At 38.6% G+C, this 18,123-nt stretch overlaps 1 protein-coding gene across 1 annotated transcript in view; it reads right to left on the reverse strand.

Annotated features, from left to right (window-relative positions):
* Positions 1-18,123, reverse strand: part of SWAP70 (switching B cell complex subunit SWAP70) — a 39,719-nt gene that overhangs the window by 17,403 nt on the left and 4,193 nt on the right. The window contains exons 2-3 of the mRNA XM_062577610.1: positions 14,318-14,458; positions 8,867-9,040 (exon numbers count right to left, since the gene is read on the reverse strand). Of these exons, the coding sequence (XP_062433594.1) occupies positions 8,867-9,040; positions 14,318-14,458 (315 nt within the window). The remainder of the gene's footprint in view (positions 1-8,866; positions 9,041-14,317; positions 14,459-18,123) is intronic.

An 18,123-nucleotide genomic window follows, 5' to 3' on the forward strand; every position in this document is an offset into this window, starting at 1 on the left:
GACAGCGAGCGCGCCTACATGCTCCTCCGGACTTGGCAAGGCCTACCTGCAGCATCGCCCCCAGCTGGGGGCCAATGCAGAGAAAGGGGGAAAGCAGTTTCCCCAAGGACTGACTGCTTTCTCCAGGGACCACAGAAAACATTAGAGAACCACTTCCTTTTATTTCGGTCTGCCCAGACTTCAGGCAGCAGTTCCTCTGGCTGCCCCCTTTCCTGCATGCAGGGGGGTGACAGCTCCAAAAGCAGGACGCTGGGTGGGCAGGCTCCGAGGTGGAGCCAGGGAGGGAATACACCTCCTGAGTGCTGCATTACAGTTACACCCATAGGTTAACTTTAAGCAGACTGATTTGAGGTTATGTTTTTGGAAACACTAGGTGGTTCAAGGGTCTGAATCCCATTATCAAAAATGACAGGATGTACAGCCTGAACGCGCCAGGTTGAAAAGTGGTAGAAGCTGAATGCTTTCAAAGATTTCATTTCTTTAATCACTATGTTGGTTCACTTCCCTTCCTTAGCAGTGCTTGAGAACGAAGTGCAACTTCTCCTGTGGACAAGAAAAACCCCAGGTAACAGAGCTAGACGATGTTTCACCACAGAATAAATTATTTCTCAGCTACATTTTATCATTACCTTTCATCTTAACAGGCTTTTGAGCACCCAGCAGTCTCTACACAGAAGTTCGGGAGTACAAAGAACTGAAGAAAAGTTTTTCCCATTTCACCACAAGGACCTGCAGGCCTCAAGCTTTTGATGCAGTATACATGCTAATTTTGTGGCTGCAGCTTCTCTCTTTTGCAACTGGTACACACAAACCCCCTCTTTTCCCTCACATCTGTGACCAAGAAACACTAAAGTGTGCAGCAGAGCACACTCATCTGGCAAAGCACTAAATTACTGGACCTGAAATTCATTCTACAGATGAGTGACTTTAACTCCCATTTCAGTTTGATAACTATTCTCAGTCTTACAGCCCCTATTCTAACAGTATATGAGTTAAGGCTAGGGCAAAATGAGGAAGCTCCTTAAAGCCACTGTATCATCTAGAATAAAAGTTCCCATTGTAAATAGGCAGGAAATACATACCTCTCTGAGACATGGCTATCATCTTCCTTGTTAAGAGTATCTCAAGAGAAAATATACTAGCTAGGCACAAAATATGTCTTTAGGTTGGCACAGAAGCTGTAGATTGCGTTGGTTTTCACTTCAGCTTCACCAAGTTTAGCAGGTAAGTTCTGGGGGGTTTTAAGCTCTGAATGCAATTCTTATTGCTGAAGATACAATTTGAACAGAGGCCTTCAGAAAAAAAGTGACATCTAGACTTTGGACAAGTGCAATGAGCTGGGGGTATAGAGTGGGATTCCTAAAGCTGAGCCCAGGCAGCTGAGCTCATAGCAGCCGAGCTCGCAGCAGCCCTGGGCTGCAGCAGCCACGGCCATGGGAGGGAGGGAGGGCCGAGCCGCAGACTCCGGGCCCCGCTCAGCACCGCTGTTGGGGTAGCTGGCAGCGTCCAGGGCTAAACGGGGCTGGTCGTCTGTTGTGTGCAAGTTCAGAGCTCAGCTCTGCAGTACTCACTGCTGTCACTGATCGTTTCGCTACGCTGCACATGCAAACGCAACAGGCTATTTGTAAGAACAGGCGACAAAACTTGGCTTTTCAGTGGTTCCATGCAAAGCTTTGAATCACTCAAGTTAAAATAGTCAGATGATAATATGAAAATATTAGCCCACTAATCTACCCACTTATAACTTTTACTAATTTTTTAAAATTCAGTAATTAATTTATTTTAAAATCATGAAAATATGCTTTGTTGATTTCCACTCTCAAAAAGCTTTATGATAAAAGAGTAATCTATGTACCGGTGGGGCTTTTGAACACCAAATACCACAACCCCTCAGCATTCAGTTAAAGGCAGGAAGCAGCTTACTTCCCACTTCCAGAAAGTTTTACAGAAAGGGAAAAAAGGGGGGGGGAAAGGAAAAAAAGAGAGAGAGATTTCACAGCATGCACAAACAGTAACTCTGTTTGCTTCAAGACAAGGCTCCTAAAAACCGCAATTTGATGAGCTGAGCTCTGACATCAAAATAGGAACAATTTTTTTCCCCTATATAAAATACCTTCTGCCCTTCTGAACAGCATGCATTCTGAACAGTGATCAAGGGAAGCTAAAATAACTAAGGCTTAATTAAGTAGGTGATATCCTGCCAAGATGCAAAACAATAAATAATAACAAAAAAAAAAACCCTTAATGAAGTTTAACTTCGTAATTTATTGTTCCAAGATTTCACAACCTATTACAATGCTTCAGGAATGCAGTTCTCTAATTCCTTTGGTTAATTATTTCAAAGAACTAGACTCATTAGAGTAAAAGGAACAACCCCTCCCTACACACACACACACCCCTATTCGAACACTTTTTTCTCCACTTTTCTACTCAAGCCATGTGAACAAAATGTACATCAAACTAATGGGCTGGAAGAGGAGTAATGCAAACTGTTGGCTACTACCTGCATCCTGTAATGCACTAACAGCAAGTCAAAACACCCTTTAGTTACAATTTACTGTACTTTCATTCTCAGAACAGATTAAACACTAATGACTACTAAACAACTATCTACAAGTCACCATCACCACAAATATCCTAAATCCCAATGGAGTATGTAAAATACCCAATTATTTCTAACTACATTAAGTTTTCTTTTATTAAAAAGGACCTATGCATATTACAGTTTGATTTCTAAAATAAATAAAAAAAATTAAAGGCTTTATCTTTTATTCAGACTAGCACATGCCAAGCACAATCCTAGTATACCTGCTCTATAGCAGCAATGAGCGTTAGGGGTGGAGGGAATATAAGTGTAGAACAGCGAGAGATAAAGAAATTAGCTGGATTTGGTAAACATGGAAGCAGACAAGAGATCATTCATGTTGTGCTCAAATGAGGAACCTCTGAGAGCAAGTTGCATTTAACCCCCTCCACAAAGAGACACGTCAACTCAGCAAATAACTGACAAGTCTACTAGCTCAAACAATTTACTCTTGTGATTAAAGAGCAGAGTATCAAAAAGCAAACACAAAGCAATGTTTGCTGTTATTCTGACTGGAACTTATTTACTTTTTGATACAAATGTAAAGAAACAAGGCTTTTGTTTTAGGAAGAACTAACACTGCGTAATACCAGTATGTACCAACTGGTACCACCACCATGAAAAACTGGTTCCATCCCAAATCAACAGAAACTTTTCAGCTAGAATTTGCCAAGAGAAAGCAGAAAGAATATAAAGAACAGAAAAAAAGCTCTTTAAAATGACATACACAGCCTATTTAGTATCTTTTCAGAGGATAGTTTCTTTTCCTTCACTTCAGTGCCTATTGTCTTTCTTTTGCAGGTATTCTTGGCACCATTCTCCACGGAGGATGAAGTATCATACCTGTTCCACATATTTTTCTGATATACAAGTGAGTCCATTAAAGGATGAAAAATTAAAAGCAGGCTAAATGTCAAGAAGGCTTTCATGTCCAGCAGAGCATGGCAGACACAGCTATTCTGGTTCACACCATTCAAACAATGTTTGCAATATTAATTCAGCAGACTTGAAACATACCCACATTACAAACAATTGTGTGGGAGCATAAGTTACTTGGTGAGAGATACAAAAGCAATTTTATCTCATTTCACAATCATCATCAATTCCTTTTTCCTCACTAGAACATAACTCACTCTTAACTCAGTATTTGTTCCTTCCTTTCCACCAATAAAAAAATCCCTATACCAGAATTTATTAAACTCTTGTGGATAACTACCACTCTGCTTAAATTGATTCTATTAAAAATAAAAGTGCTCATCATCCAGCCTAAACTATTACTTATTTATTATGTAATATTTAACGCAAGTTTAATTTTATAGTACAACTCAAAAACACAATATTCATGATAATCCTAAGGACAACCTGCGGCATAAACTGAAGATTCTCTTGCTTTTTGCAGCAATCAAGGGAAAGAGCAGTGAAACAGGAAGAACTGACACAAGACGTAAGTGACGAAGCACCTAATCCAGATCTCTTTCTGGATCACTGTCAACTTGTACAGGATATAGATCAATTACAATTCCACTCAAGTAGCTTTCATTCTAGTTGTACCAGTTTTGATTTTATTTCTGAATATATAATGAACTATATAATTAATGAAATACTGGGAATTGTATTTAGCCAATTTCTGATATTAGAATACAGAACAGAAATGCAAATGAGGTCATAATTTCTTTTTCCTCCAAGTTCTGCCTCCAGAAGAATCACCAATGGGTAACTTTAGATTTTAATCTCCTCAATCTAAAAAGAAAAGAACAGCTCATTTTCAAATGCACAGAAAATCTGCACAAAATTTGGACCCTCTTCGTCCTGTATTAGGAGGGTTAGAAATGTCACTTGTTAAAGGCTAGAGGATAAACAGAGAACTGTACAAATCTTGCTTCCTCAAGAAGCCAGTCCAAAAAAAAATTAAAAAAAAAAAGTAGTAAATATATATTCTTTGGCAGATTTAAAAGGAGTTACATGTACACTCCTTGGGTATTGTAATAATGTTCAGCTTGCAGTGTACAGCTCTACAAATTTTACAATTAAGGAGGTCCCCAAAAAAGCAGCTAACCACATACCACAACTTTCAGGCGATAATGCATTCCCAAAGCTACAGTTACATGTTCAGAAATAAGGAAGGGGAAGTGTTTGGAAACCTTTTCATAAAACATAAAATGTCTGGTTAAACAATACCAAAGCATACAAAGGAGTCTGTAACAACTCAGGAGGGAGTTGTAAGGAAAGCTCATGACAGATTAACAAGCAGAAACACTTTTCTTCTTACAACTACATATTTCTCCACCATTCTTCCCTCCGTTTTTTTTTTTTTTTTTTTTCCCTTCACAAGACAGAATCAGAAGAAAAGGCGCTCTAGATGCTCACACCTCAGATGACCTCAAGGAAGAGACTGGCTTTCGGGAGAGGGGCTCCTAGCTCACAGCATGCTGCATATTGCTGCTTTTGCAGCTCTCCTCATGACCACACAAGGCAACAGTGTCCATAACTATGGATTTTGCTAACTCTGAAAACTGTCCATCAGTTGAAAAAAACCAGATAATTTTATCTTGAGCAAACAAAACACAGCATTGCTATCTGTAGTTCTTCAGAATACCACCCTCACTCAGTTTTCAGAAACTTTTAGCTCTGTGCAGAGCAAGGGCTCCCACCCAAAAGGAGAGAGCTTTCAGACTTGGTACTGCTCCCCTCTGACCTTAGGAGAGGGGACATCTGCAAGCTGAAAAGTGGACATATCCACATGTCCCTATTGTCAGGAACACCTTTGCAAAGAGACATGTGTGGGTCTGTGTTTCCTTCCAACTCTCCTACTTTTTCTCAGCCATCAACCTAGAGCCAGCTGAAGCAGCACCAGAGTCAAAGCCATCACCAGCAGAGCACAGTGCCCTCTGCAGCCAACCCAGATGTGCCAGCGCTGGGCTCTTCCCTGTGCATGGCTGTACTGACCTGATTCCCTTGCAACTGGGGTTGCCCTCTCTCTGCTCAGGACGGATAAGCAAACACAGCCAGCTGCTGCCTCAGGACTTCACCCAAATAAAACAAGCCCCAGCCAAAAGGGAACTGGTTAACTTCTGTCCCTCGTGCCCCTGCACCGCTGCTTCGAAATTCCCACTTTGTCACTGCTTTCCTTGCTTTACTATTCCTCAGCCTGTATCTCTGAAGCCTTTCCAAAGGAGCCTCTTTTCCCTTTTCTGATTAAAGAGCAGCTGCAACAGCTCCTGATTTGCTGCTGTTCATCAGCTGGGCAGGGTAATTGCACCTTAACACTCTGCAGGTGGAAAGAACTCCTCCACCATAACTAGCTTTCTAATATGAAAGCCTAATACAACAGCCCTTAAGCAAAAGTACATAACACTAGCAAGAAAGAAAAGAGCAGCTTCAATCTTTAATCAGAATAGTGCAAAGAAAATAAAATTGCACCTAAGCAGTAGAGATTTCCAGAAAGGTAGTTATTCAAGCAAGTACAGAGACAACCTACACCATTTAAAAAAAAAACAACAACAACAACAAAAACCCGAGACACACTCAAGGAACAGTTAGTCCTCTGAGGAGAAAGAGGACACAACCTTAGTGACATGAAGTTGTATCAACACACTGGAGACTCAAAAAGTTCCCTCCTTTCTATCACTCAGATCTTCCCATCGACAAGATCGGATGGAAAATCTTCAAGGAATTGATCACTTTTCTCACCTGAAAGCACGAGGCAAGTTTCCTAACTACATAAAAGGAGGAAGGAGGGGAAACTGCTGGCTCCCACACAACGGAGGCTAAACCAGAGCCTGCAGTAAATTGAGAATATTGCAACACACAACCAATAATAAGAGAAACAAACACGGAGAAAAGGAAAGCTCACACTCCTTGGCTGGAGAATTATGCTGATTCATGAGAAATTCAATACACCTGTATTACCAAAACATAAGCACAGAACTGCAACAGCTCTATCAGCATCCTGTCTGTACACCACTTAGCAAATCCCTGTTTGCAGCTCATTTAAACATGATATGCAAACCATTTTTTTAATTAAATGACAGAAAACACTATGAAGTGGGTAAAGACTAACTTTATAATCAAGCTTTATTATGAACGCAAGAAGCATAAAAAGTAAATGGAAAGAAAAATACCTTAGGGTTCCTCAGTACTTCTGAATATCATTCTGAATACTATTGAAAGGAATTATTTTCAGCTAGAAATTCTCAGCATTGGGACCACCACTATTGGATGGTATAAAAAAATGCATTGGAAATACCATCTGGAGTCTAGATTTAAAAAAAAGACAAAACAACTTAAAAGGCCGATATGAAAGGTCACACAGAGGAAAAAGCAAAACTGACCAAAATTAAGACTTCGCATCTCTATTTTTGGAATTCTGAATAAAAGGATAAATGTGGTAAATGTGAAAATTTTCAGAAACACAGAAAACCCAGGAGGCCTGGTGCAAAACAGAAAGCAATGCATTCAGAAAACAGCATTCCTCCGCTGACTGATTATATTACCTGTGTGGTCTAAGGCAAAAGGTTAGAGAGTGAATACAGGCATTGTACATGATAAGAACAGAGCAACCTTTCTTTGTCAGGCTTTAAAAGCTTTCTTTAAACTGTATTGCACAACTTAAATCCTGCTGTAATCAGAATATATAGACACAGGTCCACTTTAAGAGATTTAAAATAATCCAAGTGAAAGAGCAATATAGGTTACCTGGACCTCAAGGATGGGAAGGAAAAGGTGACACCAACTCTGAAATCTGGAGAAACTCTTTCAGGCCCAAGCTGACTCCACAGATCATCCAGCAACAAAAGACACTGCAATTATCCAGCAACACCTACCTATGGCAGCATGAATTTGGGGATTTCTTTAGGGGAAGGAGAGCAAGTGAGCTGACAGCTCTGAAGCTCTTAACCATGCCAATAGATAATGAGATGTGAAATACTTAGCCCCCAGAAAAGCCAAATAGCCCTGTGAAGGATACAGTGACACACCAGGGAAGTGAATTTGATTCCCAAGTTCTACATTCATGGTTCTGACCTACTACCAAGGCCAAATCTAGCATGATTAAGAAACTTTCAAAAACGTTGTACCCATTTCCCAAAACTTACTGGAAAGAAAAAAAACAAAACAAAAACCAGGAAAAGAGTATGAAAACTGTCCCATTTCTAATGGAAACAAAAGTGTGCCAGGTAAGGCCCTGTCATCACCAGTCTGGGTAAAACCTGAAATGTTACAGAGTGAAAGTCTCCTGCTCAAACTTAAGTGATAAGGTGAAGCTGAGCTGCTCCTTTTGATAGGTAAGGGGAGCTATCTCTGCTTTACAGCTTAACAAAACAACTTAAGAGTCATACAGTTATGCTGTTGTGGCACATGTATCAGACTGTTTTGATTTCTGACTCTTAATAGTTTGCAAAATGTATTAATCAGTACTTTGGAGTAAACTGCAGAGCCCCGGGATTTCTGTATCGGATTTGCATGAGATTATTTTCGCCTACAGTTCTGATCTTCCCCATCTTTCTTCACCTCTACCCATGAAAAAAAAAGCAATAAATTTTGAAGATACCGCAATACTCCTCTAGGGTTAAAATTCTTATTTGAGCTTTGCCTATACTTGTTCATATGCTGAAAGTATAAGAAATCTCTCCGGTGCTTTGCTCACTACTGTTATTCCCTCAACCATTTCAAGTAGGAGTTCAGATGCTGTTTGCTTTTGATCAGAAACAGATGTCATCAGAAAAGTTCATACTTCTCCTTTTCAGCAGGAGGGTGACATGAGTCTGAATACTCATCTTGCAAATCATGATAACACAGAGCAGAAAGGAGAAATTTTTTTCTCCAGGCTCACACTCATGTGCCAACTGTGGAAAACACATGTACTAACATAAACACATGCAGCGATTTAGAGATCACACACATGCACTGTTTGTTAGTGAAGTGACATCCTCAACAGCTTGTCATTTGAAGTTGAGTGTGTTATTGGAGCTAGCCTCTCCAACAGTCAGTCAGTCCTCACAAAATGCAAAATTAGCTAATCACCAGCTGCCAAGCAGCCTGTCCCATTTAGTCCAGGCTATTTAAATGATACCAATATCTGAAGTGTCCTGTGGGGTTTTCCCCATTGGCACTCTGGAAGAAAAAATAAAAGCACTTGAGGCCTTATCTTATTAAAAGAGGAGTAAAAGTTTTATATTCAAAAAATATTTTCTCCTAAATCTCTAGAGAACAGCAAACACTAATGTAGCTCAAATAGAACATTAAACAAACCGGTGTTTAACAGCACAAGTTTTTGTTTCTTACCTCCTCTGGTACAATGATTAAGGGGTACTTGTCCTCTGACAAAAAGTTAAAAATAACCCACACTTTAAATGCATCTTCATCACTAATCAGCAGAGGACTCTTAGAGAGGTTCTTTTTAGCACAGAGCGTCCAGCACATCCTGTTGAATTCAACTTTGTCAAAGTTTCCTTGAACCTAAAAATGAAAAAATTGAAAAAAATATATTTTTAGAAAATATGCACACAGACAGATGTAGAATAATAGACAAAATCACACAAAAAGCACTGAGGAAATTCTAGTTTTCAAAAAAAGTTAATGCCCCAAAAGAGCACTGTAGCAGCCTTGTCTGACTTCCTAAAAGAGGTAAGCTGAAGAATTTCTTCCAGCAAAATCTGCATCCAACCTCCAACTTCTGAAGTTCACTTAATCACACCTTGACTTTAAGTGAAACAGGCTACACTGTATTCTGCATTCACTCTAGCACATTAGCTTTAGTTTCCAAATCATCATAACTTTCTTAGTTCCAACTGCCCTGAGTTACAGAGATATAGTGATTTCCAAATGTACTATATTAAAACAAAAACTACACGTGACTATACTAAAAGTAATATTGGAGCAGTAGTTGGGAAGGATCTTTATTATATTTTTCTACTTTATATTACTCTAATGTAAGTATTGTAGGAAAATAGTTATAAACATGTAATCATTTTTTCTTGAACAGCTAATCCACTTAAACCCTTTAACTTTTTGCAGACTTCACCTTAACTGATCAAAAAAACTACTTGTTTTTATCCTTTATCATATCTAATATTTGTGCATACACATCTGTGAATTATTTACCTATGCAAAGCTTTCATTTCCTCTATTTTGTTTTAAACTGTCATTTATGTTAGAGATGAAACCTATATATCTCCCTACAGCTCCGCCATTCTATTTCTTCGCCAACATGAAGCCAAAGGCATGCTCTGCGTTGTAATGGAAGTCTCATGCAGTTTCAGAAAGCATGTGTAAGAAATAGGTTCTTGCACCTCTTCTGGTATGATATCAATAATGTTCAATGCAAATTTTCTTATGATAGACCAAACCATGTTTTAAATGTGGGAAGGACATGATCAGAGAACTGTATGATTTCCTATCCAGTCTGATAAGTGGTCAAATATAGCTGAGGGTGAGCAAGAGTGGCTAATTTAAAGTTTGACTAAAGAAGTGGATGAACTGATGTGGGTGGAGAGAAAAGGCAGAGGTAAACAGGAAACTAACCCTATACCAACAAACAGTTTAAATACAGTTTCCAGGACTAAAAGTGAGACCACAGAAGAAAGCTATAGACCATACACACTTTCAGAGTCAGATTTCAGGGCAAGTGACACTGCAAGAGGCAGGCCACAGTGACAGCTGCCTTTTGAAGAAGGCAGAAGCTGCAGGAGCTCCAGCTTCTACAGCCACAAGCTCAGCATCCAACTTATCTGCATGAGAAACATGAGGTTAAATGAAACACTGTCTAGGCAAACTAAAGAAACCCTCTTTGAAGGTAGGACCTGAACCAGAGTTTGGTCCTACATCCTCCCATTTGCCAGTGCCTCATCCCACGGCTGCATTTGCCTGTGCTTTTCCCTGTTCGTCCTCACCATCTAGCCCAATGAAGCTTGACTCCTTTTCTAAAACAGTTTTACTAACAGCCACACCAGGTGATGAGCACTTCTGCTTTGGAAATGCCTCACGCTTATGTTGCTTCCAAAGAATTTATGGGTGGAGTGAGAAATCTTTCCTAGAGCCACCGGCTGGCAAGTGCTCTACACACCATAAACATACGGAGTTGTTCCGCAGCCAGCTCGTATTTTGAAACAAGGTAGCTATCAATGATCCACAGGGAGAGCACTAGAAAAACACTCAGTTCACGCATGGACCTCAGACCAGTGCAGGGTAACTGGCTGCTCTGGTCTCAGTGCGCACAAGATGGTTGTTATCAGGTGGCAAAGCAGGACCATGCACACCTGAGCAGCTGTCATTGCAGCCCAAGTCACCTATGGTGTGCTACAGCCACCAGGACTGGCAGCAGCCAAGCAGGAGCTCTGAGGATCATTCTGCCGCAGTGGACTAAGTTCCTCGGAGCCCCAGTTTAGATAAGTAAGTCCCTTTATCAGAATCCAGATTTGATTCTGAAATGAACTGCAAAAAGAGTGTCAATGTGGCATTAGTAACAGAGAGACTATTTAGAAATTATTCAGGAAAAATAAACAGATTAGTACACAAGCTCAGCTCTCCAAAATAACTATGATTCACCTCTTTTTTTTCCCCCCTAAATGATTAAGCTGGCTGTTAAATAAAGGATATAATTCCAACATTGTTCCGGGGTGTGTGGAACTAAATAGTTCTCTTTATTGAAGAAGATGTAGCAATGCCAACTTTTTCTGGTACATCATTTCTTCGAGAATATTTGAAAGAGTAAGAGGGGAAGGAAGAATAAAATCCTACAACTAAAAACAAACTAAAACCAAATCACTTAAAAACTAACTTCATAATACAAAGCTCTTGGCTGTGCTTCTTTGACCTGCTTGGCTGGCAATGCTCCACTCTAGGTAGCTATGCTATAATCACTCTGAAGTAACAATTACTCCGAATAAATAATCTCTCCACATTTACGAGAGATTATTTCCAATCATCATTTTATAAATTGAAGACAATTACATAGATTTTTTTCAAGTTACACTTGAAATTACTCACAAAGGTACCTCTAACTTAAGAAACTGTAAAGGTAGAAATAACACTTTTTAAAAGGGGGAAACTGATGGCAAAAAACCAGACAGCTGTAAACTCATATACAAGTTGCCTTTTCAAGACACGAACGAAACATGTATTTATAAATTCCGATTGGGTCAGAGACAATTCTGGAATTTCAATTTAAAAAGGAATTCCAAAAAAAAAAATGCTTTAATTACTGTGAGACTCTACTATGAACTCTACACTGAAATCATCTTGATTTGAAACTAAAATATTAGGTTTATGAAACGCTATTGAAAAAAAAACAGTATTTCAATTTTATTGGGGAAGAATACACTACCCTTTGCAACCAGTATGAATATCAAAGAATTAAATTGCTTGATTAACAGATGAATCCTTGTACAGGAAATTTTTACTCTGCTCTAGTACATGCTTTTTTTATTGTACTTCATAGTGTCTGTCCAAACTGTTATATACGTCTCTGTTTCATCTGGAAATTTCTATAGCACCCTACAGTATTAACTGTATAGCAACTATCACTTATTTGTATATCTGTCCAAATTATGAAACATGAAAAATGAACTGACCCCTCCAACCCCTAAACAGTTTAAACTCATAGAGATGGAAACATCATATTTAAAGGATACCTACCTTTCATTTCCAAGAAGTTTCACAAAATAATCACATGAAAAATACAACAAAATTCATAAAATTTAATAATCTTACATTTATACTGCTAGGCAAAGTATAATTTACCAGTATTGGTATCTTAACCAAATAACTCTAAAATATAAAGAAATAAAGAAAATATCTGGTTAATCACCAATGATGGGATCAATTCTAAAAATATACTAAACATTGGTACTATAATTAGTACTCAATAAGCCTTCTGTAAGATGAAAAAAAATAAGCTTTAGAATGATGTTCTTTGCCTGCCCCCACTATGCCTGTTCCCTGCTAAGTAAAGCATGTTGTAAAATACTACCATCAGCTCAGTGTACAGGAAACATTTTCAATCGGTATTGAACAACATACATTATAAAATGTAAATTTTGTAAATTCATACCTTTGCTCACTTCAAGATAGCTTGTTAATGTCACCAGATCTTTCATTGTCAATTTAAAGTGTTTTTTAATTAATGGAATTGCTCCTCATCTCCAACTCTCTCCCCTATTCATCTTATAAACATCCTTTAACAACAAAGTGGGTTTATATTCAAAAAAGCCTTCCATCTCTATCCTTTTTTTTTCCTTCAACTTAATGACTTGCTGTTGCATACAAATGACACTAAAAAAGCTGCAGTTCAAACTCCACAGCTGTAGTTCTTCAGTCAAAATAAAATAAGGCCCTTTCTTTGTCCACAAAGTTTGATCCCAGCAGAATCTCACAGGAGCTCATATAGCCAATGCTATGTGGAAGCGAAATGATAGACTTCATAGGGACAAAGCAAGGTGCTTCCAATAGCGAATAGCCAAGACAGTAAACAGGTATCTTTCATGTAGTAATGGCCAATAGCGCTCACACATAAAACAGGACACTATTACTGGGTATGAAAATAAACACATGCCAGGAAGAGAGAGGTTGATAACTGGTAAGAACAGCACAGATGGGCAGAGATTAACCTCACAGCTCACACATCTTAGCCAGACATACGATGCTTCTCCTGTTACCCAGCTGCCAGACTGCATCCCAGGTATGTATCACATTTTTCACCAGCAATAAATATTAAATGTAGACTAAAAACTTCAAGAAGCAGAAAAATTAACAAACTGGGTTAAGGAGTTAGCATAATCTGCAATTGCCAGATATAACTTTTCAGATAACAGATCAGTTCAGGACTTTTTAACATTATAAAAGAAAGCATATATGTATCTCTTGCAGCCATAGTATCAAAGTTTGAGGCTTTATGGTGTCAGTCTCCAAGCATGAGAGAAATTAGTGGAACTGAAACCAGTATGTTCCCCTTATAACATCAGCTACTTTCTACTGCCTCCACCAGTCTCTCAAGAGAAGTTTGCTGACAAAAAGGCAGAAAAGTGATTTTCTACTTTCAAGAAATTCAACCTAAATCTCAAATAGAGAGCTTGCAGAGAACAGCTCTGGCCCAGTGACCTCCTCTGCTTAGAGAGAGGTGCAGAGGGGAATGTGGGAAACACTATGGCTTTCCAGAGCTTCCCCCAAACAACGCACAGTACAAAAACACAGACAATTGAACAGTGCTCAGACTCTGCAGAAAAGCAGCTGGAACACCAAACAATCAGCACTCCCTGATGTCGCCCACTATAACTATTTTAGGGGATCTGTTAATCAATATAACTTGTGAATCCACATTAAAGATATTTCTGCCCCTCCTGTTTGCGAAGGAGACTATGACACCACTCTATTAAAACCACAGTATAAAGCAGGACAATCTGTAGCTCCAAGACACGTTAGAATACATTTAAACTGAGGCTGTTTAGTAACATGAACAGAGTTTTGCATAAGCAGAGCTTAGAGAATAATGAGATATAACAGGAAATAGAAACAAAAGAGAGGGGAAAAAATACATAAAACCCTCCAACCTTCCATTTTAAAGCAGAGACTCTCCTATTTGCCCTGCCACGACCAAAACAGACACACTCACAACTAGATTTTCTTCAGATCAGTATGCCTCCTGCAAGAAAAAGTCTATTGTAAAGATAAGACCCTGAGTTAAGATGCTAATTCAAAACCTGATTAGGAAAAAACAGAACACAGGAATTCAGAACTTACCTTTTCCAAGATGAATTTGTTTAAATAAGGCATATAACCCTGATTGGAAACTGGTCCTTCATCATCATCCCTGAAGTGCTCTTCCAAGGCCACTGGGTCATGGGGAACATTCAACACTGTGCATAAATTGTGAGAAAGGACCTAAGAACAGAACAGAAATGAGTGATCCCACTGTTGACCTTAAATTCATTGCATTTCCTCCACAGTAGATCTGTGGCTCCTGAAACTATGCACAGAAAACAACACCTTCTTGTCAGCATGAGTTCTGCCCTGAGTGTTTTTGTCGGAAGGGAAAATATAACTTAAAAAGTCAACTTCAAAGTATTCAAGTGCTTCACACAGTTACACTTCTAAAAAAGCATTGTGAACATAACAGGTTCTTTACTACATAAGTGCAAACCTATCTAGAGAAGCTACCCTTTGTAAGCATATATTAACACATTTGAAAATCTGAAATATGCAAAAACACTCAAGTAATATTTACACAATGAAATTAGACACTTGAGGGAAAGTAACTAGCAACTTCTAGCCTTTGAAATTATAAATATTCATTATCTAATGAAAATAAGTAATAAAAAAATGGTTTAGTATGTTCCTTTAGTTTACAAATGAATGATCATTCAAATTACATGCTTGCTTTTTGATTACTTTTCAACATTCACTCTGTGTTTCAGTTGGTAGAGGAAAAGTAGTATCACAAAAAGGGGAAGGGCTTAGATGTGCTTCTTAAAAGTTTTATTTTAAAAAAGTATTTGCATGAATTATGTCAAGAGTTTAATGCCTGCCACCCTCAAGTCTTTCTTGAGAAATGACCTTCAAGAAGAGGCTACATGCTTGATTAGTTTTAAGGAAGTACAAAATTACTGAAAACTGACTGGTAGTCAATGCATCTTAAAAGTTCTTCAACTTAGGCTGAGTTCTGCATGCACAAATTAACAGCTTGGTACCAATGACAGGAACACAGAACCTGAAGTATAGCTACTTCTGTGCTACTAACACATTTGTAAGACAAGATGGCCCTCCTTTTGCTTTTCACACCTTCCTGTGAGTCAGGTTAGTCCTGTGACCTGCTCCCTAACAGGCCTTAGACATGCTGCCACTGAGGACCTCTCACTCCTTGGGATGACGCAGGACTAAGACTCTACAGACTCTGCACCAGCTATGGCAACTGAGTTAAGGATTTAACTTCACATGTTCAAGAATGGGCTCCATTACAAAATGTAACAAAGTAGCAAAGGCAAAAATAAAGAAAAATTATGTAGAAGTAAAACTGGCTGCATTGTTAAAAATACATGGTGCTTCTTACATTTTTAAAGTAAAAAACTGGTGAGGACAGACTGCAACTGGTCATTTGGTATATATTATTTTTTCACTGTGTAGTGCAGAATTAAAAAAAAAAAAAAAACAAAACAAAAAAAAAAAAAAAAACATGTCCAGATGAGGCAGAGAGAAAGCATTAGAGAAGTAGCTGCAAAACAAGTGGAAGATTAAAGCCTTCAGAGCCTAGAAAAACATGTATGCCACACACATAAAATCTACTTTTTCCAAAATAAAACAAATCTCAGTGTAAATTTACTTTTCATATATATGCTAGGAGATATGCAAAGTCTAAGCACTAATTAGCACAAAAATCTCCAAAGATATCCCAAATATCAGTTCAGGGGACAATTCCTCTACACACACCTCCAAAGCTGCATTTTCTTTTAGATAAGAACACATTTCCATGAGAAATATATATTTCCTTATTTGTAAGCTAAAATTAAGTCACTAGGCCTAGTCACATGCAAAAATTCAAGAACAGAAAAACAACAGCATAGGCAATATTATAAAAAAGCTGTATTTTCCAAGGTAGTAAAATTTTATCAATAAGTTTTCACATTTCACACGTCTCTCCATCAGGGTTCTGTTCTCCTGCAACATATCCTTACTTTTAACAAAAAATTAAACGAAGCATTTGAGTCTATGTGATTTACATGTGGGGAGAAACTGTATTAGAATGCTTCCTTCTCTATTTATGGCTTCTGTTGTTATTTATGGAAGATGTGGATTCTTGAATTTCTGTGAGATAAAGGTGAACTCAGTTTTGCAACTAAGCTGTAACTAATAAAAACATTTTAAAATGTAACTGATTTATGAGATTATTACCAAAATTACTTAAACTGGTAATAAAACACTTCCTCATTGTGTACTTTCTATTATTTCTCTTCCCTCCTTCCTAGCTTTCTTGCTGTGCTTGGGCTGTCAGAAACCTATGTGGTTTCAGCACCAACTTATTACCATGAAAAAACTCCACTTTCAATCATTTTCTAAAATCTGCCTGATCTGTGATCTCTCCTATGCCCAGTGCTCTCTTTTCATAATTCAGGAAATTCCTCAACGCCTGCCAAAGCTTGCCATTCTTTAACCCGGCCAAGCTCCAGCAGAATTCTTCAGTTGCCGGTTAAGCTTGAAAAATTCTGCACCAAGTTCTCGTTTTGTTTTGTTCTAAACCACATTATATGGATGATCATACAAGCTATTTTGATTATCAATATTAAAAGGAAAAAAAAAAAGAGTAACAGTTGAGGACTAGTTCAATTAGGGTACAGAAAATAGCCTTGTCTTGCAGAAGCTCTGTCAATCATCGGGAAGTTTCCCATCTGTAAGGATTATTCTCCTGCGCCCACATGGTTGCTAGGCAGCTTTTTCTTTCGGCACTTATTATGCTCTGGATGCCACGTTCAACAATCTACATTCACACCAGTGCCAGCTCCTACCATAAGCCAGGAACTTGTCTCTCTGTGCTGCAAGCAAATGGATAGACCAATGGTTCCCAAATCGTACTCTATGAGACTACACAGTGTGGCCTGCAAAGGGTCCACAAAAACAGTGCATTATTGGCACTATTTTTCCATTTTCAATTAAAAGTTTAACAACAAAGAAGTCTAGATGTCCCTAGAAAATACCAAAGTTTGTCAGTTTTTTGCCACTCTGCTGTAAATAATCAGATGGAACAACTAAGCTGAACACCAAAGGCTCAGAAAGCACTGTGGCACCTTGTTACAGGCTTCGGATTTCCTTTCCTTATTCTCATTTTCATGCTGCTCAACCTGGAGTACAGAATGCCAGCAAAACTCTGCTTCTCCACAGCTGCTCCCCTCTGAACTTGGATCTTCCAAGACGTAATCTTCCAAAACTAGTAAACACATGATGAATTGTTACTATCTGAGTAGTTCCATTTAATCTTGTCCATAAAACTGATCTGCATTTCTAAAAGGGAGAGAAAGGTCTGCTAGACTATTTATTGCTTACTGACAAAAATTTGGCCCAAATCATAGCATGATCCTTAACAGAAGAGATTAAAGGTACAGTGGCTATTGATATTTTCTTCAATGCTTTTCTGTTTTTCCTTTCCATCTTTCAGGGGGGTCTCCTCCCTCTCCACCTCTTTTAAAGATTTTAAAATGTTGATGTTACAGAAGCTGACAGCTCCATTCAGTGGCTCTGTGCAAGTTTGTTCCAAGACATTCTTGGCTCATCTCTCTCCAACATCCATGTCAGCAGCTAGCCTGCCAAATAAGCCTACTCACAAGCAGTTTCTCTTTTCCTTTTTTGATCGGTGTGGACACCATTACCACATAGGCCCAGTAGCACAAGCACAAGGTCTTTCCAACCAGGGTATATCTAAGCATTCAGTTTCTTGCTTCGTAACATGTCTAAGAGACAGCCTTATTATCCATCCACGTAGCAGACACTTTATTCAGACTTCTCATGGTTAACATCTGGGTTTCCGCAGTGTCCTCTTTCCTGGCCCTGCAAAGTGCAGT

Source organism: Rhea pennata, chromosome 5 (genome assembly GCF_028389875.1).
Source record: "Rhea pennata isolate bPtePen1 chromosome 5, bPtePen1.pri, whole genome shotgun sequence".
Classification (NCBI taxonomy): Eukaryota; Metazoa; Chordata; class Aves; order Rheiformes; family Rheidae; genus Rhea; species Rhea pennata.